This window comes from Castor canadensis, chromosome 11 (genome assembly GCF_047511655.1).
Source record: "Castor canadensis chromosome 11, mCasCan1.hap1v2, whole genome shotgun sequence".
Taxonomy (NCBI): Eukaryota; Metazoa; Chordata; class Mammalia; order Rodentia; family Castoridae; genus Castor; species Castor canadensis.
This window is the reverse complement of record NC_133396.1, coordinates 139,057,400-139,078,440: the sequence shown is the minus strand read 5'-3', so window position 1 is coordinate 139,078,440 and position 21,041 is coordinate 139,057,400. Positions and strand designations below refer to the sequence as shown.

Below are 21,041 nucleotides of genomic sequence, written 5' to 3'. Positions count from 1 at the left end.
GCTCTGTCGGTCAACGTACTACATACTGTGCTGAAGAGACTAACGAAAGCGCTGGAAACTGAACCCAAACGTGAATAAAGTATAAAATTCCGTTGTAGGGAACTAGATAGCAAAATGGTATGTTGATAGGGAGAGCCTATTTAGTGTCAATATTTGGTATTAGTTAATTAATATACTTGAATGATAGTATAAGCTTTTTTTTTTTTTTTTCATGGGACTGGGATTGAACTCAGGGTTTCGTGCTTGCAAAGCAGGCATTCTTCTGTTGTAGCTGTATCTCTGGTTATTTTGGAGATGGGATATTGCGAACTATTTGCCTGGGCTGGCCTTGAACCAGGATCCTTCCAGTCTCAGTCTTCTCAAGCAGCTAGGATTACAGGCGTGAGCCACCGTCTCCTAGTGCAAGCATTTCTTAAAGAAATTTTCGAAAAGATAACATGAGTGAGGAGGTTCTCCTTCACCAGACATTAAAAGATTGTAAAACCACTACAACGATATGTATGGGAAAGAACAAATACATAGGGAAAACTTTAACCCGAGAACAGATTTGAAAAGATACTTCAATACATAATTTACAAAGTGCCACAAATAAGAAAATGATAACTAGTAGGGAAATGAGAACATCCTCAGAAAAATGAATATAAATGGCCCCAAACAAAAAGTATCCGTCTTTCCCCATATAGATGGAGTGAGGATTCCCCAGGGAAAGTAACTCCTAAGCGTATTAGCTGGGTGCAGGAGACAGAGGGGAGGAAGGGGGTGTCATGGAGGGGGAACTTGTTCACAGTACACTGTAAGCACCTATGGAGTTGTCACAGTGAAATTCCCTTGTACTATTAATGTATGTGAAGAAAAACAAACTAAAAAAAAAGGCTGAATTCAAAAACTATTTCACTAAAATAAATTTAAGAAAAAAGCAAGTAAAGCCGTGAATAAGGGGGACTAGTGTGGTTATAGTAGGCAGAATTATGACCATGTTGTCTTTATTTGGAGATAAGTATGGTTTAAGGTTGTGTAGAGGAGCTGAGTTGACAAGCAGTGATAATTTTAATGTGTCAACATCCTTTATTTCTGGGTGTATCTGTGCAAGTGTTTGTAGGACTAGCATTTGAATCAATAGACTGAGTAAGGAAGATCACCTCACCCACGCAGGATGAGGCTGCTGAAACCAGAGTAGAACGAAAAGGCAAAAGGGTGAGCTTGGACCAGGACTTAGCCGTTGGCCTGCCAGCAAGTTCTCAGGTCTTTGGGTGGGGACCGGAGCCCACCAGTAGCCTCTGTGGGCCTCCAGCTTGCAGGTGGCAGGTCACAGGGCCACTCAGCTTCCATAATCACGAGAGCCTTTTCCTCCTAAAAAGCCCCCACACAGAAACTCTGTTCTTGGAGGAAGGTTATCAGCTGCTAGGCTTCACTCTGGGGATTGACTAGGGAGCCAACTAACAAGCCAGGGCTTTTGGTGTGTGTATGTGGTGGGGGGGGTCCCTGGCAGCCAGAAAGTAAGATTGTTTTCTGTGGGATCATTTTATTGCTTTAGAGAAGACCCTGTAGCTCTTTGAGCAGTTCCTACCCAGTACTCAGGCTTTCTTCTCCTTGGGAAAGGGATGTGAACTCCTTCCTATATTGAGACTTCCAGTTCACCCTCCTGGCCAGTCTGCATCTCACTGCCGCTTACTACACCTGGCGTCTACATCCAGAGACCCTCAGTTGTCCCCCAGGTACCTTCTTTCATTTCTTTCTTTTTTCCCAATAATGATACAATTATTGAGCAGATAAAATGACTGTATATTCTTATCTGGTCCCACATACAGCCATTATTCTAAACATAGGCTTGTCAGTATCAGCAACAAGACTTCCTGTTGTGAGGCTAAGAACATGTGACAAGTTCTCTTTTTTTTTTTTTTCAGTGCTGGGCATGGTTCACACTGGGCGAGTGGCCCCTGAACCATCCCCTCGAGCCAGTGACAAGTTTTCTCAAGGCTAGATGGTAATTCCCTGTTCTAGGCTGACCAACTCAACCTGAAAGGAATTTACAACAGGTAAATATGTTAGGATTAGAGCTATCTGTACACACACGTAAACTAAAAGTACTTTTCCCATTTACTCAGTTTGAGAGTCACTAAGAACACAAAAGTTAATTGTCTGAGCACCATGATTGGTTTACTTAAAAAGCATTCCTTCCAAAGCTTCTTCTCTCTTCACCATCCTTGAACTCTGGCAATGAATTGAGTGGTCTAGGATTTGATGAAACCGTGGCTAACTTCTGGTTGTAATCTGGAATTTAAAACAAATTAATGATTTAAGACTACTCACTCCCAAATTTTAATGCATTGTCCTTCCTTAGCATTTGTGCACAATAACAAAACAATTTATGGAAAAAGAGACTTAGTCATTTGGTTGTTTGGTTCAGTATCTAATTAAGAGACATACTAATTATACCAAATGTAAATAAAATGAAATAAATCGCATAAATTTGCACTTCAGTGTCCTAATTCTAGACCCCAAGTCCTTTAAATCCTGTAGTAGCAATGGGCCACATCGTATCAAACTGCACTTGTTACCATCCCTGAATTCCTGCCCACTGAGTGCCCACCAGTTTTACAGCTTCCAGACTGCAATCATGAACAGTCCTGCTTATTTAAGGAAGGGTCCAAGGAAGGATTAGGTTGAAAACAATAGTCATTGGTCTGCGAGGCAAAGATGAGAGTGTTTCGATGGTAGCATTAAAACAAAATTATGTCAATGAAGTAGAAAAACCAGCCATAGTGGTATACATCTGTAATCTCAGTTATTCAGGAGTTCGGCAGCAGTAGGATTAAGAGTTCAAGGTTAGCCTGGGAAAGTTAGACTCTGTCTCAGAAACAAAATAAAAGCAGCAAGGCTGGGTCCTGACTCAAGTGGTAGAGCTCGCCTAGCAAACAAGGCCCTGGGTTCAGTCCCCAGCACCATGCCAAACCAAACAAACATCTCTTGAACCCAGGAGAAATGCCACATGTGCAGAATCTTTAAATTGTTTTAATTTAACTAAATGATCCCTATGACTTCTCCGGTTTCTCGTGGAGTCACATAGCACTTATGGCCTTGAGAATGAAACAGCTTTCCAGGGAAGTGTATTAAAGTCATTTACAAACTGAGAATGAGAAGTCCTCTCCACGGCTCTTTCTGAGTCTTGCTGTAGGATTTTCAATGGGGCTGAGTCAATGTGCATCTAACCAACAGGCGCTCAACAGCAACAAATGTGCTGAACAGCCCTGAGAGCTATGGAGAGGATTCTGGGAGAAGTCTTCAGGCTTTCTGTTTCTCAGTGAGCAGCCATTGCTCGTGTGGATTGCTGTGATGACTCAGGGAAGGAGTAATTTGGGGAGAATTCCACGGCTCCAAGTACTTTGATGATGCAGTATCATTTAATATGAAGTCTTGAGTGATAGGAGAGATTTTCAAGGAGAGCATTGTGCATGGTTTTCACTTTATACACGCACTGGTTTTAGAACTTAATCTTAATGGAAGATGCAATTTTACTGTATTAATTTTTAAACATTGTGACATTTCTTCTTGATTAATGATGACAACTGACTTTTTTTTTGGTGGTACTGGGGTTTTTGAACTCAGGGCTTCACACTTGCAAAGCAGGTGCTCTACTGCTTGAGCTACTCTTCCAGTCCATTTTACTCTGGTTATTTTGTTTTTTATTTTAATATTTTTATTTTTTCCCCTTTATTCTTGTGCTGGGTAGGAGTACATTATGGCATTTGCAAAGGTTCTTAAACTGTATCATACAATACCTGAATTCACCCCTTCCACCGCTCCCCTTTATCCCCCGCTCGGGTTATTTTGGAGATGGGGTCTCGAGAATTAGTTGTCTGGCCTCAAATCACAATCCTCCCATTTTCAGCTTCCCAAGTAGCTATAGGCATGAGCCACCTTCAACTCTTTTGAAGACTTACTGCTCTATACAGGCCCTTCATATGCTAAATTCTTTATACATGAATCTCTGTTAGGTAGAGAGAATGCTCATCCTTTTTGCATGGAGTAAAATTGGGGTCAGAGAGCCTTAGGGTCACAAAGCTACTAAGAGCACATGTCTGAGTTTGGAAGAAGGCTGTCTTTGGATTATTTGGTACCGGGGTGAGCAGGGGTTGCTTTCTCCCTGCAGGCTGTAAGTTGTCTGAGGACAGCCTTCTGTGTACCCTCCTTGTGCCCTGTACACAGTTAGCACTTAAACAAGTGAAATGGTATGTGCAAAGAATTTAACTGAGGAAGAATGTTTAAAGCAACAACCACAGCCTGTCATGGTCTATATTTAACCTGCTCTTTAACCATCCCACATCTAACCTCAGAGTACCGAACTGAAACGAAAATCAGACACACCTTCTGCCCTTGAAAATCTAATCACAGATGTGCAGCTCAGTGGTGAGCACGAGAGGGATTGAAGGGAGGGAAGGAAGGAAAGGAAAGGAGGGAGGAATGGAGAAAGGTGGGAGGGAGGAACCTAGTCATAGACTGGCAAATGGCCAAGTTAAGACCCTGTGCTGTGATAAAATACACTTTCCTTCCTCTGTGGCAAACCTTCCCCAGACTCCAGGACTCATTCCTGATCTGAGCAAGCGTCTGACTCCTGGTGCGCTCTGTCTAGCCTCTTGTAGACCATGGCCAGTCCGCCTGTTGTTGGTGACCAAGCGCTACCTGTGTGTCTCTCAGTTCAGTCTCAGTCTCCCCACTGCTGCACCCACTCCCAGGTTCCCAAGTCACTGCTTTCCAAGAGCTGGGAATGACTTGGAGAGTTTAAAAACCATGACTGTTGGGCCAGCACAGCATGCCCACCAGGTCAAGGGTGGTGCAGCCTGAGACCCTGGAATTTAAAGAATTCTTCAAGCCAGGACTAAGAAACTTAACCTAAACCACTACAGTGACTCCCCGTGCTCAGTCTTGCCTCACTCTGCTCCTGCCTGGCCTCTCTTTTTCCCCCACAGTTAATCTTTTCAAAATGAAGTGTTAATCTCTTCTGCCCTCCCTAAGCCTTTCCCTGTATTCTCATAGTGGGTGCCAAAACCCCAGCTATGCCTGGAAAGCCTCCTTCTTCTGGTCTGGCCATGGCCTCAGCTGCAGCTTGCTCCAGATGCCTCCAGGTTTCTGTGCTCACACACATTTATTTTTTTTTGTGCTGGAAGTTGAACCCACAGCTTCATGCACCAAGTTATGCCCACAGCCACTTTCTTTTTGTGTCTCCTCAAACATGTCCCGTTCCTTCCCACCACAGGGCCTTATGCACAGGCTGTGCTCTCTGTGATGCTGTCTCCCTCCGCTTTGCTGACTTCATTTTTAGCTCATCTTTCAGCTCCCGGTTCGTTGTTCTCACAGGAAAACCCTGGTCTATTAATACGCTCATCTGCTTCAAACCATTTATGGAAAGTGGGATTTTATGGCTGCTTCGATGCTGTTGCGCCCACTAAATCTCCTTGAGTATAAAAACCTGTGTCTATTTTTGCTTCACGGTGGTGTGTTGGAAACCGAGCTCCCAGGCTGCCATCTAAATAAGCTCTCCAAGGCTCTACTGAAGGAATCAGCATGAATGGATGAAAATGAGCCCACATCAAATCTATCACCATGTCCAAATGATGTCACCTCCAAAATACCTCTAGAACCCATCTGTTCCTCTTCACTCCCCTGCTGGTCAGAGCCACCACCATCTCTGGTTCAGACCCCTCGGTGGTCCATACACCCTCCCTTTGGTCTCCCCAACAGCCAGAGTGAGCTTCGCACACAAGGCTGAGGGTACAGCTCAATGGAAGGTGAGTGCTTACCACATGGAAGACACTGGGTCCCACTGAAGTACCCCAAATTAAGAAACACTGAAAAATCCTTCATGTCTCTCCATTGCTCTGGAAATCAAATCCAGACACCTGCCCATTCACCCCACTATTACCCACCCATCCCTCTGACGCTGGCCTCCTCCATCCCTCCGACATGGCTAAAGCCTTCCTGGTTCCAGGGTGCACTCACTGCTTCTGCTTTCCGGATGCTCTGCCCATGTCATACTCTCAGGGCTCGGCAGAAACTATGTCGTCATCTCCCTGACTGCGTCCTTCCCTGTGCTCATCACTGTGTTGTATGTCTTATGGCTTTGCCAAAACCTGAAACTTAGAAAACGTCCTGGGCTGTGTGCTCGGTCTTCCTCCAGCAGGTCAGCTCTGGGAGAGCAGGTGTCGTGTCCATCATGTCGGCGTCTCCAGGAGTTCGTGTCTGGTTCAGAGCAGTGCTCCATGTCGCTTCCCTCCTGAGCTGCTTTAGGTCTGGCCATGTGTGGCTAATAGGACACCTCAGAAGTGACAGTGGCGGCTTCAGGCATCACTGTTCCCACTGGATCTCAGGTCACTTCATCTAGAGAAGTCACCACCCAGCCGTTGGAACAGTCGAGCAGCCCATGAAGAGGCACTGAGCCCCTGTCAACAGCCAGCTCGACCACCCTGACTGAGTCACATTGGAGGGGGCACTGAGATAAAAAAAGTCACCATTGCATCCATGTTTTAAGTCATGATGGAATGATCCATGACAACAGATAACATATCTAGTCCAACAGTAACGGAGCGATGAACACTTCAATACAAACTCTGTACAACGGGCCAGCTTCTGACCTCACCGGGAGGGGTAATGTCTTATGTTGCCCGGCTGGCACATCCTGGCACCGTTTTCAGTTGTCCACAGATCCCAGTTTCATCCTATCTGCCTAAAACCTTATTTCTGTCTGAATGACGATCCTGCAGAAGTGAGAGGCTGTGAGTTCTCCTTAATTCTCGCAGTGTGTTTTCTGTGAACACTGATATCCTTCTTTACTCCAGGTGCCCTGTCACATGAGTCTTCTGTCCCTGTCCCCTGGAATCTTCCTGTTCATTTTAAGAGGCCCGGCTTTGAGTGTGACATATCTCAGTTTGACCTCAGCTTTCAGCTCCTGCTCCTCCACCTGGTAGTGGTTCTCCTAGAGATCCATATGCTGGGTGTCATCTTCCTGTTGGATCACAAGCTTACCATGGCAGAGATCATGGCTTCAACTTTTCATGTACCTAGTTCAATGCTGGGGACGTAGCACTTGTCTTCATAGATTTGGAAAGAATTAGGAGCTGTCTAAAATAAGCAAGGGAAAAGACCTCTAGTGTCTAATGAGATTTTGTCCCAGCAGAGGGTTGGAAGCTACAGGCCCTGGTTTCCCTCCTACAAAACAGGTGTTGTCACACCCCCAACAATCTTGAGGGGACAAATGCTGCTCCAGCTCTGAAAGACAGGAGGTCTACTGATGTTCCCCAACCCCTCCTCACTCAGGCAGTGTCTGCTTCCCTCTTCACAAATCCTTCCATCTACCCTACACCCTTAGTCTCCTTTAGCACACCTTCCTGAGGCGGCCTCTGGCACCCATCCCTGACCACCCTTCATCCCCCTCCCGGCTGTGACACACAGAAGTACTACAAAGGGAGTGTAGAATTTCTGAACCCAAATGTGGCAAGTAATTGTCATAAAATCACTTAAAACAGAGAATGAGGAACAAATTCCCTTAGCAGACCATTGTCACTTGACCAGGGCTCGGATCTGTGTCTGCTTCCTAAGAAGGATTATTCGTGCATCTCATCCCTCAACTCTCACGGAGCTGGAAAAGGAGGAGAGAGATTCCAGGCTCCTCTAACTTCTTTCTGTACCTGACCCCTCCTCCACCCCCACCCCGCTGCCAGACTGGCCCCCAACGCACTCCCTGAGATGGCAAGCCCACCGGAGGTGCTGAGCTCACCCAGGTGAGGTTAATCTCCCTGACATAGAGCACGTGACTTAACTTACCGATCCTGTAAAAAGGCAGAGAGTAGTCTCTTTGGTAAGTAGTTTCTTTGTACCATGGTTCGACAGGCCTTGAATGTCTTCGAAAACAAATACATTGAATGAGCGTTTGTTGATCTAACTGAGGATGACATGGAGTTCTCTTGGGAGGAATGGCCAAGTCTATGGGTGATCTAAATGGAAATAGAAGGAGGCTGAACACCACTGGAAGAAAGTGGTCCCTTTCCTCATCAGCTCCGGTCCATTCCCAGGAGTGGCCAGGAGACTGACAAACCAGGAATGGCAAGACTCCCAGTGCCCCAAGGCTGGGCTGAGTGAAGCTGCCCTCTGGCGGGGAGGGGGTTGATGTCTTCTGGGTTTCCTCTGAGCGTCACTCCTACACAACCATAGGTCAGAGAGGTGGCCTGCACCAAACCTCCACTGCCTGTGCCCAGGGCCTGCAGCCGGCCCTCCAGATCTTTCTTGCCCATGGTCACTTCCCTGTAGATGTTTGGACCCTTCAAGGAGCTAATGCATTCTGTCACAAGACCAATACTGCAGTGCATCTTGGTGTTTGATAGACATAAAATCATGTACCACCCTCTCATATCCTACTCAGATTCTCTCCAAAGATGAGAGTAAAGTAAACAAGAATCAAAAATACCTCCAGACACCAGGGGAGTACCCCTTTACTGGTACTACTTGTTTGAGATATGAATGTTAGTCTGCATTGATGATACGGATTGAGGCCTTGAAAATGTATCTCAGTGATTCTAGCAGTTAGGGATGTCAGTGAGGACAGCTCTCAGGGTGCCCATCATTGTATTTTATGATAACAAAAAGAGTGGGCACAGCATGGAAAAAAAGGCACACACCCTCCGAGGTAACAGATGTGCCAGTTACTCTGGTGTACCCGTTGCCATGTCTACGTGTGTACATGTATCACACAGCACCCAACAAATGTACAAATACTGCGAATAAATTCAAGATAAAAGTACTTTTAAAAAGACAATAGGGAGCTGTTTAGTCTAATAGGCACATATAGAAATACCGCATCACTATTAAAAGTGACACTGTAGAATTACAACTTTTGAGATGGAAGAAAGCTCACAACCATGAGTTTACACAAAAGTTTTGGTTAAATTCTGTACTTTAAATGAACGAATTGTTCACGTCATTGTGACGTGATTTATGTCAATAAAGCTGTTACCAAAAATGTATAAATAGTTTAAGTTTTGCAACACCACCCCAATTTTATTTTAGCCCGTGCCCAAGGATGACTTGCAAATCATGAAGCATTTCATTATTTTTTCAGGATTTGTTTCTCATCTTGGAACGAGATTCCACACAAGTGATAAAACTTGTTTTTAAAATTTTCTCCAAAAAACAAACAAAATTTAGAACTGATCCTAAGAACTACATGATTTCCTGCTTTGATTGTGTTTTTTTTTTTTTTTCAGTGCTGAAGCTAAAGCCCAGGGCTTCACATATTCTAGGCAAGTGCTCTACCTTCAGCCCTTTCTTCTTGTTCTTAACTAGATGCTTAAAATAAATTCCAGATTGACATTTGCATCTTAAGGCTAATCTTGGGTAGGCACACGAGTGTTGGAGTCAAGCAGAGTGGAGCTCCCTTTCCAGAGCCGTCCTCTGTCAGGAAGACTGACATTTGGGCACTGAAAGATGGGATGTGGTGGCAGTGGTGACTGGAGAAGGGCAATTGTCAGAGTTCACATGGGAAACAATTCAGAGGAGCCCCTGTGGAGCTGGGCCATGCACAGCTCTGACAACGGGTCCTGTTGTTTCCTCTGTTGTCGTCCTCTAGTAGAGGGCATAGCTGTAATAATGGCTCTCTCAGCAGGGTGTGGTAGCCTGTGCCACAGTCCCTGCTGCTCTAGAGGCTGAGGTGGGTTTGAGACCAGTCTGGGCAACATAGTGAGAGCTCATCTCAAAATTTAAAAAGATAAAATTTACTAAAATATGTATTTGAATTAGAACTAAGAGCCTTGAAGTGGGACCCAGAAAACGTGAATACACTTAAGTCCAAACACACTAAATAACCGTGTGTCACTTCTCTGTCATCTAATTGGATGAGAATGACCTCAACACTACCCCCAGTTTCATCATCTAAGTACAGATGGTACACTGTTCTAAAATATAGATGTCATGACTTCCGCCTCTGCTACATCAAAGTCAGAGAAGAGAAATTTATAATATCCAGGAGATGATGAACTCAAAGTGAGATCTGTCATCTGCCAAGTGTTGCTATGAGCTGGAGTTTTATGTCAGTTGTTTTATTTAGCAGACGAGGTAACTGATACTCAGAGAAGGAACAAAACTGCCCAAGATGAAACACTTTAGAAGTCACTCTCATTGCTGCCTTCAACCCGTTGTAGCATTGAGCTCCCTAAACTTGAAAATAAGGTCAAAGTACCTACCAGCATTTGGTTGGTTGGTTGGTTTGGTTTTGTGTTGTTTGGTTTGATTTCTTCAGTTTGCTTGGTTTTGTTTTGTGTTGTTTGTTGTTTGGCTCAGTTTGTTTTATTTGGTTGGTTTTGTTTTGTGGTAACAAAAGAGCAGAAACCATTAGTCCAAGTTCATAACTTCACTGAGAAAGAAGCTGAATTTCAGTAAGTTGAAATTCAAATTCATAGTATTTCTTAAGTTACTTTGATGATTTAATTACATTCTGTATTGCTGATTGTAAAAGTAATATATGCTTCTTAGAGATAATTAGAAAAAGGGATTAAAAAAGTAAAATACAAAAATACTAATAATCTCATCACTCAAAAAAGACAAAACAAGATACCTTGTTTGGGCTCTGGGCATAACTCCAACATCCACCCCCCCAAAAAAAACAACAAATAACACCAGCATTTTATAGATTAGTGTATTTCCTTCCAAACCTTTTCTATTAAGGTTCTCTATTAAGTAATATTATTATTATCGACATTGTATAGCCTTTTATTTTTTCACTTATTCTAGCTTTGGTGACAATCTTGGAAATGAAGACTTAAGGCTGTGTCTTACCTGGGAGCCTTCTTCTCACTGCAGTCAAAATGGCACCTTGCCAGTTGCCCAGGGTAATAGCCTTGGACGTCCTTTCCTTGATGAGCAATAAATATACTAGTGGAGAAAGGAAGGGGGTGAGAGAAAAGCAGTCATTACAGTTACTTCTGTTGTGTGATAGAAAATATCTTTGAACTTTGTCCCCAGTTCCTGGCTACTGGGAGTTTCCTGACAGTGTCTTTTGCCATTCATAAAGCCTCTTTCCACTAGACCTGAGACTGTGGTACTAACCCCCTCCTTCCCCACCCACCCTCCATCATCTGTAGTAAAATCTTAACGTAGTTTCAAGATCATAAGGAGATATTTAATGTGTCAGGTACTAAGTTCAAAAGATACAGAAAAAAATTTAAAAACCAAAAAGACATGTAAAACCAATGAGATGAGTGTTGATAATTGCTGAAACAGGAATGAGTAAATGGGGACTCATTATACTATATTTTACTTTTGATATGTTTACAAATTTTCATATTTTTTCTTTTTGAACAGTAATAACTAAGTTTTGAGGGACTGAAATGAGGCAGTACTGTGATGTCATGAGGTGCTAATAAGCCCAGAAGAGGGGCTGCTGCCTTCAGAGGAGGGCTGCGGTGTGGGGAGCATAACCTGAGCCAGTGGGGTGGGGGGTGGGGGTGCTTGCTTCTGAGGTGTGAGCAGGAGATGTGTTTGTGCAAATCAAACACAGTGGTGCTATCACTGGGGTGTCGAATGTTGCCCAAAGTCCCTGTGTCAAAGGCTTGGTCCCCAGGCTGGCACTAATGGGAAGGGATGGAACCTTTAGGATGTGGGGCTTGGCCAAGAGGTGATAGTTTGCTCTGCCATCCAACACCCCTACCTGGAGACCCAAAGCAACAAGTCCACCTAATCATGGGCAGGAACCCCCAAAACGACAAGCCAAAATAAACCTTCTCTCCTTGTAAAATAATAATCTCTGGTGTGTTGTTACAGTGATAGAAAGCTGACAGACACAGTGGTGCTCAGCCTTCACACTTGTAAATACATCTTGTTTTAAATACATCCCAGTTATTTTGTTACAATGGTACATGGATAATATAAAGCCAGGTGTAGTTGGATCATATAATTTATGTATTTTCCTTCACAAGGGCAGCAGAGACATTCTAAAGTATTTGTTACAAAAGAGAAGATGTTGTGTCTGAAAGTTTTGACAGTCACTGAGGTCGATGACTGATGGAGTATCAGTAACATTCTTAAGATTAATGCCATGACAGCTTTCTCCTGATGGCAATGTGAAAAGCAAATTTGAGGACAGTCTGACAATCTTCCTGGCTAGGAAGCGATTGTGGCCCTTTGTGTGGGCTGTGGTGAAGCTCTGAATGATGGGGTTTAAATGTGGACAGAGGATGGATTTTACATTCCTGCAAAATGTAAAGAGGAGGGAGGAGGGGGAACCGGCAGGTGGGAGGAGGGGGAAAGGAGACGGTGAGCAGGAATGAATTTACAGAGGTACATTTTATGTGTAGGTATGAAAACAACACACTGAAAACTGTTAAAAAAGGAGGTAGTTGGAAGGGAAGTGGTCAAGAAAGACGCAGCAAATTTGATCAAAGGACGTTATATGCATGACGTAAACATCACAATGAAACCCTTTTGTTCAGTAAATTTTTTTTTTAAAGTGTAAGGAAAATAAGCATCATCACAAAAGTGAAAACTGAGACAATGAATCTTTAACCAGCTAGATAAACATTCCACAATGTTTATGTCCTTGAAAGCATGGCATTGTACAAGATTTTAAAAAAACAATGTTATGTCAGTTTAAACATCAGATAAAGCAATGGAGGAGGAGAGGAGAGGACTGGTTGAGGATGTTTTGGGAGATGGGACTTAGGTGTCTGAGACAAGGTGCAGGCCTTGAGCACTGGGAAGAAGGGAGCTGTTCCTCCAGAGAAGGACCTAGCAAGAGGTTGGGAGGTTGTTGGGAAGACGTCATTTCAGAGTTTGTGTTGGCTGTCTGTGGGGTCTTTCTTAATATTCCACAGATTCTGAGCACTCATAGCTACCACGAGAATTCTTAGAAAAAGAAGAGCCAGTAGGAAGAAGCCCGCCATTTTTTCATAACGCAAAGTCACTAAACCTGTGTTGGGTTTACCAGCATTTATGGAATGCATGCAAGGTACCCTGCTCTCTGCTAGGTCTACACTACAGAGCTAGGAAGCAGTCCTGGGCCTCAAAATGCTGTTTCCATGCTGAAATACTCACCTAGTGAAGGGCCAATACGGCACCAAGGAGGGAGGGGTGGCTAGGGTTTGGACAGGTGAGTAGGATGTGGGAGGGACTCCAGGTGAGGGGAATTATAGAAGCCAAGGCTGTACAGAGTTGGGTTCAGAGTAGAGTGTGAGGGGGTTTTAGTCAGCTTTTCATTACTGCCTTACTGTAACAAACACCTGGGATAAACCAACTTAAAAACGGGAAAGGTTATTTTGGCTCACAGTTTCTGTCCATGACCAGTTGGCATTGTTGCTTTGGATCCACTGTGGTGGCACAGGATCTAATGGCAGAAGTGCCTAGAGGAGCATGTTGCTCACCTCAGCAGCTGGGAAGCAAAGAGAAGGAATAGGAGGGGCAGGGCTCCAAAATCCCCTTCAAGAGCATCCTCCCAGTGATCTACTTCCTCTCACTGGGCCCCACCTCCTAAAGGTTCCACCACCTCCCAAACCTTCAACACATGGCCTTTGGGAACATTCAGGATCCAAGTGATAGCAGGGGCCAGAGCAGGCCTAGCTGTCTAGCAGGAAAGGCCAGTGCTGAGCAGGGCAGGTTTTGTCTATGCAAACAGAACCTTGGGAGCTTTGATTTTCTGAAAACCCACAGGCTGTCTAGACCTGCCAAGACTGGGATAATATGACTGAGCCCTGAATTACGGAAGGGGATTAAGTCAGAAGAGTAGCGAGAAGCTAACACAGAAAGAGGAACACATGACATGTCTGGATGCACAGGATGGGGAGACAAGTTTTCTCAGGTGCCCATCCAGTTTCTGAATCAGTGCCTTGGAAGGCTTCCCCTTGGGTCAAGTTATAGCTCAGGAAGAACCCCAGGGGTCCAGAGGACCCTCTGCTGGGCAGTCATTCTGCCACCTGCAGGAGGTCATGTTTCATTGGGTCCCTCACAGGTGTGGTCCAGTAGTGCTGCTGAGTGCAGGCGAGGAAACACAGCACTGCTCCTCAGACGCTGCCTTGAGGATGGAGCAGCACATTTCCCAGTGCCCACTCAGCAACGATCCTCCCTGCAGTCCTTCAGGAGCGTCCTCAGCAGGTTTTGGCAGGAGTGGAGAGAGGGAGCGGGAAAGTGTAGCATCTGGGTGCTGGAGGGAGGGAGGCGGGTGCACAAGTGGAGAGATTTTGGGAAGGAAAGGAGATGTGCTCTCTAGATAAGTCTCCCAAGCTCCCCCATGTGGCCTTCACCTCAAACATGAAAAAGCTTCTGATTCTAAGATTAAAATATCCTTTTTTTGGAAGAGAATTTTTTCTTCCTGGGGGATACCTACCCTGGCCACAGGCTGTACAGTGCCGGCCTCTGGTCTAGAGGTTGGGTATGAGGCACAATGTTGAGTGACTGTGAACAAGTTGCCAACTTTCCACACCTGGCTGCAGAGTCCTGTCCAGAGGCTCTGCTCAGAATGACCAGCTTGGCTTTCAGGGTTCCTGCTCAGCCCGGCACAATATACTTTCCTTCTCCCTAGGTGGGAGCAGGCAGTCCAGCTGCATCTGGTTCTGTCATGAATTATTTACAAGGCCCCGACAGCTTGGCTCTCTGAGGTGATGTGTTCAGTCCACACAAGAAAGCCTGTCCCGAGAGAGGGACTGTAACCAGAGCAGGATCTGGGCTCAGCCACAGACAAAATTCAATACACACAGGAGTGGTCAGGGGTTCAGGGGTGTTCCTTCCTCCAGAGCCTGGACCAGGGCCCAAGGCCACCTGTGTCACTGTGCCCGTGCTCTTCCGTGTTATACCTGTGTGGTGACTCACAGCCTACAAAGGACTTTTGCAGACATGATCTCTCATTCAATTCTCACAGCCACCTGTGAGAAAGGTGATAAGTTCCTTGCTTTGTAACAGTAAAAAGAAGTTCAAGAAAGGCTATGTGGACTTTTTAAATATTGTCCGCCTAGTAAATGCTACAGCCATGCATCAAATCCAGGTCCCTAAACTTTATGTGGTATCCAGAATCTTATATGTATGTGTATGATGATTTTTTTCAGAATAGTTTAGCATTATTTCTGTATAAGCAATATGATTCTTCCACTTGAGGACAGACAGCAGTAGACATAAGGTGCCAAAAAAAAATAGGAAAGCAAAAAACAAACAAAAAAAGAAAGCCAGGCATGGTGGCACACATCTGTAATTCCCACACTTGAGAGTCTGAGGCAGGAGAACAGTGAGTTTGATGACAGCTTAGAAAACACAGTGAGACCTTGTTCCCCCAAAAAAAGAAGAAAAAGGAAAAGAAACTGCAGAGTTAAACCACTCCATCAATCAAATGTTCTTAACAGTCATCTACAGAATATTCCATCCAACAGCAGTAAAATACACTTCCTTCTCAGCAGCCCAGGGAACTTTCTCCAAAATAGATAACCGTAAGCGATAAGCAAGTCTTAACAATACAGAAATATTGAAATAATAACATCAAGAGAAACTGTGACATATGTAGAGATCAAGCAACACGCTCGCTCTTGAACTGTTAGTGGGTCAGTGAAGAAATCAGAGAAATTCCTAGAATCAAGTGAAAATGAAAACACAGCTTACCAGAACCTCTGGGATACAGTGAAGACAGTTCTAAGAGGAAGTTTATAGGTGTGAGTGCCTATATTAAAAAAAAAATTTAGAGACTTCAAATAAGTAATGTAATGATATACCCCAAACTCTTAGAAAAACAAGAACAAGCAAAATTCCAAATTAGTAGATGAAATAAAAATCAAGGCAGAAATTAATGAAATGAAGACTAAAACAACAATCTAAAGGATCAATAAAACCTAGAGTTTATTCTTTAAAAAGGCAAAAAAAAGGTTGAGGGACATGGCTCAAGCGGTAGAGTGCCTGCCTAGCAAGCACAAGACCCTGAGTTCAAATCCCAGTACTTTAAAAAAGAAAGAAAAAAAAAAACCAAGATTGACAAGCTTTTAGTGAAATTAATCAACACAGTAAAAGGTGTATGAAACAAACATACATCCAACATCATTCTGAATAAGGAAAAACAAAGCATTTCCTCTAAAATCAGAAATGAGACAAAGGTGTCCACTCTCTCCAGTCTTATTCAACAGAGTGCTTGAAATCATATCCAGAGCAGTAAGACAAGAGAAAGAAATAAAAGGGATATAAATAGGAAAGGAAGAAGTCAAATTATCCCTATTTGCAGATGGTATGACCCTATACTTAAAAGCCCATAAAGACTCCACCATAAATGGAGTCTGATAAACACTTTCAACAAAATAGAATACCAACTTTATAGACAAAAGTCTTTACTTTTCTATACACTAATAACTAACATGCTGAAAAACAAATCAGGAAAACAATTTCATTCATGATAGCCTCAAAACCCCCCCACCAAAACCAAACCAAACAAAGGCAATAGCATAGATACCTTAAAGCAACTGAGGCCAATAGGAAAAGGGGAACAGGTACTAGAGAAAAGGTGAGATCAAAAAGAATTAACCTAGAAGGTAACACCCACGCACAGGAAATCAATGTGAGTCAATGCCCTGTATAGCTATCCTTATCTCAACCAGCAAAAACCCTTGTTCCTTCCTATTATTGCTTATACTCTCTCTACAACAAAATTAGAGATAAGGGCAAAATAGTTTCCGCTGGGTATTGAGGGGGGGGAGAGGGAGGGGGCGGAGTGGGTGGTAAGGGAGGTGGTGGGGGCAGGGAGAAAAAATAAAAATAAAAATAAAATGCATAACATAAAATTTACCATCTTAAAAAAAAAAAAAAAAAGCAATAGCAACAATGCTTTCCAAATTGAAAACCTAGGAATAAGCCTAACCAAGGAAAGGAAAATCCTCTCCGATAGAATCTATAAACACTGAAGGAAGAAATTGAAGAAGACATCAGAAGATGGAAAGACCTCACGTATTCATAGACTAGCAGAATTAATATTGTGACAATGCCTATATTACTGAAAGCAATCTATAGATTCAATGCAGTCCCCATTAAAATTCCAAGGTCATTATTCACAGAAATAGAAAAAATAATCCTAAAATTCATATGGAAGCACAAAAGACTGACTAGCTAGAGTACTCCTGAACAAAATGAATAATGCTGGAGATTATCACAATGCCTGATTTCAAATTATACAAAAGAGAAACACTATAAAAAGAGCATGATACTGGCACAAAAACAGACACATAGATCAACAGAATAGAATAGAGGACCCATAAATAAACCCACCAGCTATAGCCATCCAATTCTCCACAAAGGTGCCAAAAACACACAATGGAGAAAAGACAGCCTTTTCAAAAAAAATGGTGCCAGGAAGACTGGCACCTGCAGAAGACTAAAACTAGACCCCTATTTCTCATCCTATACAAAAATCAATTAAAAGCGATCAAAGGCCTTAATCTAAGACCTGACAGTTTGAAACTACTAGAGGAAAATCCTTCAACATACATTGGTAACGACTTTCTGACTAGGACTCCAATCACTCAGGAAGTAAATAGCAAGAATTGACCAGTGGGATTGCATCTGATAAGTAATTTATCATGAGATAATACACAAATGATAAGATTAAAGGGAAGGGTGGAAGATAACCACCCCATCCTCTCATCTCCAGGGCTGTACTTTCTCAAGGAATGAGGGGGCCTCTGTTTTCTTATCAGTAAAATAGGAGTGATAACTATTATCTTCATTGATAATGGTTGAGAGTCAATGAAGCAATTTTGCACACGACAAAAACTATCTCTTCTGAATTAAGTGTTGCTGTCCTAGGCAGAATGAGCCACCCCCCAACAAGTCGAGACCTTTAAGATAGGCTCCAATGGATTGCTTGTTTCTTTTGGGTGCTGGGGATGGAACCCAGGGTCTTGTGCAGGCTGAACATGTGCTCTACTGCTGAGCCCTACTCCCAGCCCAATCCATGTTTTAAAACTCCATTTAAATTGGACAAAGATTCTGCATCTTTTATCTTCCATACCACAGGGACTTTAGCCAACCGAAGTGATCTTTCCATGATCATCCTGGACTCCACAAACCAATGCAGCACCCAACCCTGGCCCCGAGTGTCTGAGACTTAGGAATGGGCGCTAGTTAACACTTGTATCTAATATGATTCTTTTTATGAGAATCTTATGTGGTCACTATTACTTGTCAACTCTCAAATACTTACTTTTATTAGGTATCCGTACTGGTTTGTAATTCAGTTTTCTCTAGCACAGCCTTTGGGGTTAGGCATGTGAGGATGAACTAGATGAATGCTTGTGCAGAGCGGCAGAAGGGCAGACTCAAGTTCTGAGTTGCCAGGAGGCCAATTCACAAATGAAGGACAGCATAGGTTTGCTCATGTGCTCATTTTAGTTTACTCAAGGTCTGTGCATAAAGGTATTCAAGAAATAAAGAAACACATAAAACAAGTACGATAGGGAATACAAAGGAAAGGGTGTGAGAGAGGGACTTACAGAGGTGGAGGGGTAGGCAGAAGGAACTCTTCCAGCCAGGGTGGTCAAAGAAAGACTGTCTGACTAGTTAGCAACAGAGCTGAGACAGGCTGGGTGATAAGAAGACCCTGTCCCAAATCCCTGAGCTATGAAAGACCCATGGCTTTCGAAGGGACTGAAGGGAAGACAAGGGACTCAGTCCAGGGAAGGGTGGGAGAGATGGGCAGGGGAAGTTCCTGTAGGGCTTTGCAGGTCACAGAGGGGAGTTTGGATTTTATCTAAGTGTAGTAGGTTAGAGAGTTTTATTCCAGGGAGAGCTGTGATCTAGTTCCCATTTTATGCAGCTCACTCTGGAGAATGGGTTGTTGGAGGAGATAGGCAGGGGAAGGCAATGGTGATTTGGACTCCTTGGGCACAGTGAGCTGGAGAGATGTTACATTTGGGATCTAGAATGTCCCTTGAGGGCCTGTGTGTTAAAGTCTTGGACCCCAGTTGGTGCTGCTGTTGGGAGGTGGTGGAAAATGTAAGCAGTGGGAGGAAGTTAGGTCATTGGGGGAGTCTGAGGGAAATTGGGACCCAACCTTGCTTCTCTCTCTTTTGCTCTCTGGCCACTAAGAGTGGGCAGCTCCTTATGCTACATGCTCTCATCATGATGTACTGTCCGCCACGGGCCCCAATCAGTGACCAGGGGCTGAAACGTCTGGAAGTGTGAGCCAAAATAAACCTTTTCTCCTTTAAGAAAAGGAAAAAAGGATATTTGTCTGGGTGTGACAAATATCTTGGGTATTTGTCACACCCAGAGCTGACTGACACACAAGCATTCCGATGGAGATGCTAGATACGACAGAACCTGCTGGGGGATCAGACCCACGTTGTGACCAAGGCCTAAGGTAGATAGAGAGCCGTCCCAGAGCAAGCACTGCAGGGGAGGGCGGGGTGCCGGGTCTGTGCAGGTGTGGGTTCATGCCCACACAGCTCTGATAATGCGTGAGAGGGATACAGCTCAGCCTTTGGCCCTCAGAGGGCCCCATGGCCCTCAGGCTCCCCGGGGGACTGGATCCTGTGACCGATTGGGCTCCACTGAGCTCCAGGCAGCAGCACCCAACAAAGATTTGCTTCCATTTTCCCCAGGAGACCAGAGCACAGTTAACCAGATCCTATAGTAGACAAAACATTCTTACACGTACACAGAGAGTCCAAGGACTCGTGGGGTGGGAGGAGTCGGAAGTAGTGGAACCCATCCCTACTCCCGTCCACGCTGCTTCCTCCTCAGGTGGATTTCAGGGACAGACGGTAGGCTTTGGGATTTCTCTGAAAGGAAGATTCTTAAGGAAACACCCTTCCACTCACCCTTCTTTCAGGAATTTCAGAGACAAAAAAGACTTCTTTTCATTGGCCAGATGTTGTTAAGTAACTAATGTCATTATAAGGCTTGCTCAAATCCACAAAGCCAGTGTGGCTGCAAAGTCACCGTTGAGGCCACTGCCTCAGTTTCCTGGCTTCTAAATGTCTGCACAGCCCATGGCAGGTGGTGAAAGAGGGGGACTGGGACTTACAGGATTTTACTTGATGGCTCAGCCAAATGAATTGAGGAGAACATATTTAGGGCTCGTTATTCCTGGTCATGAGGTCCTTGACCTTGGAGGAATGAAAGTCCTCCCTGGTTTCTATCTGTGCTCTCATAGAGCATGGTTTGATTTACCACGAGCAGAGTAAACCTTGGGCTTCAGTCCCTCATAAAAAGAGAGGACTTGCCAAGAGAAAACCAATATCCTTCTGATCTTTGGGGGATCTGGAGTTACCTGCTTGCTTGGGTGCTGCAATGAGTATGGAATTTCTTTTCTTACAACTTTCCTGAAACCCAAAGAAGCTTCACTAGACCCCCCTGGCAGCAATTGTCACTCAATTAGGGAGCAGCACAGTGAGCAGTTCTAGCTCCCCAGGTGCCTCCTGCCTTGCCTCAGCTCCCGGAGGGTCTGCATCCAAAACAACGGTACCTGGGTGGAATCACTCGGCGATGCTCCAGAAATTCTTGTAGTCGGATGGCAGTCATGATGGATGTGAATCTAAAAAAAAATATGGAGTGAAATTGCATATGGTCAGGTTACACCCATCACCAGACACAAGCTATTGATACCTGTTGGATCTGGAATATCTCCAGTGGCCCACGTGTTGAATAAAGGCTTAGTCCTATTGGAACTGAGTCCTATGGAACCTTTGGTGAGGTGGAGCCTAATGGAAGGAAGTTAGGTCCTTGGGGGCATGTCCTTGAAAGGTACACTGGGATACCAGTCCCTTCCTCCCTATCTCTTTCTCTCTTGCTTCTCAGTCCCCATGAGGCAAGTAGGCCTCCACCATGCTGGTCCTCCATGATATCCTGTGCTGTCACAGGCCCAAAGCAATAGAGCCAAGTGACCATGAACTGAGATCATGATCAAAAATTAAAGTTTTCCCTTATTCAGTTGACTGTCTCAGGCATTTTGTCACAGGGATGGACCACAACATCCATCTTGAAAGAATCACAGAAAGAAAATTGACTTAAGAGGACTCTCCACAGCATCCTTTAGGGAAGGAAAT

The 21,041-nt window shown here is 44.2% G+C and overlaps 1 protein-coding gene across 1 annotated transcript; it reads right to left on the bottom strand.

Annotated features, from left to right (window-relative positions):
- Positions 1 to 654: 654 nt before the first annotated feature.
- On the bottom strand, positions 655 to 20,526 carry Spmip3 (sperm microtubule inner protein 3). Its single transcript, XM_020185270.2, has 4 exons — positions 20,462 to 20,526; positions 10,822 to 10,917; positions 7,819 to 7,988; positions 655 to 2,271 (listed from the first exon to the last, which is right to left on the bottom strand). Exons 1-4 carry the CDS (start codon positions 20,515 to 20,517, stop codon positions 2,162 to 2,164), a joined length of 432 nt encoding a protein of 143 aa, XP_020040859.2. The 5' UTR covers positions 20,518 to 20,526; the 3' UTR covers positions 655 to 2,161.
- Between the last annotated feature and the right edge of the window lie 515 nt (positions 20,527 to 21,041).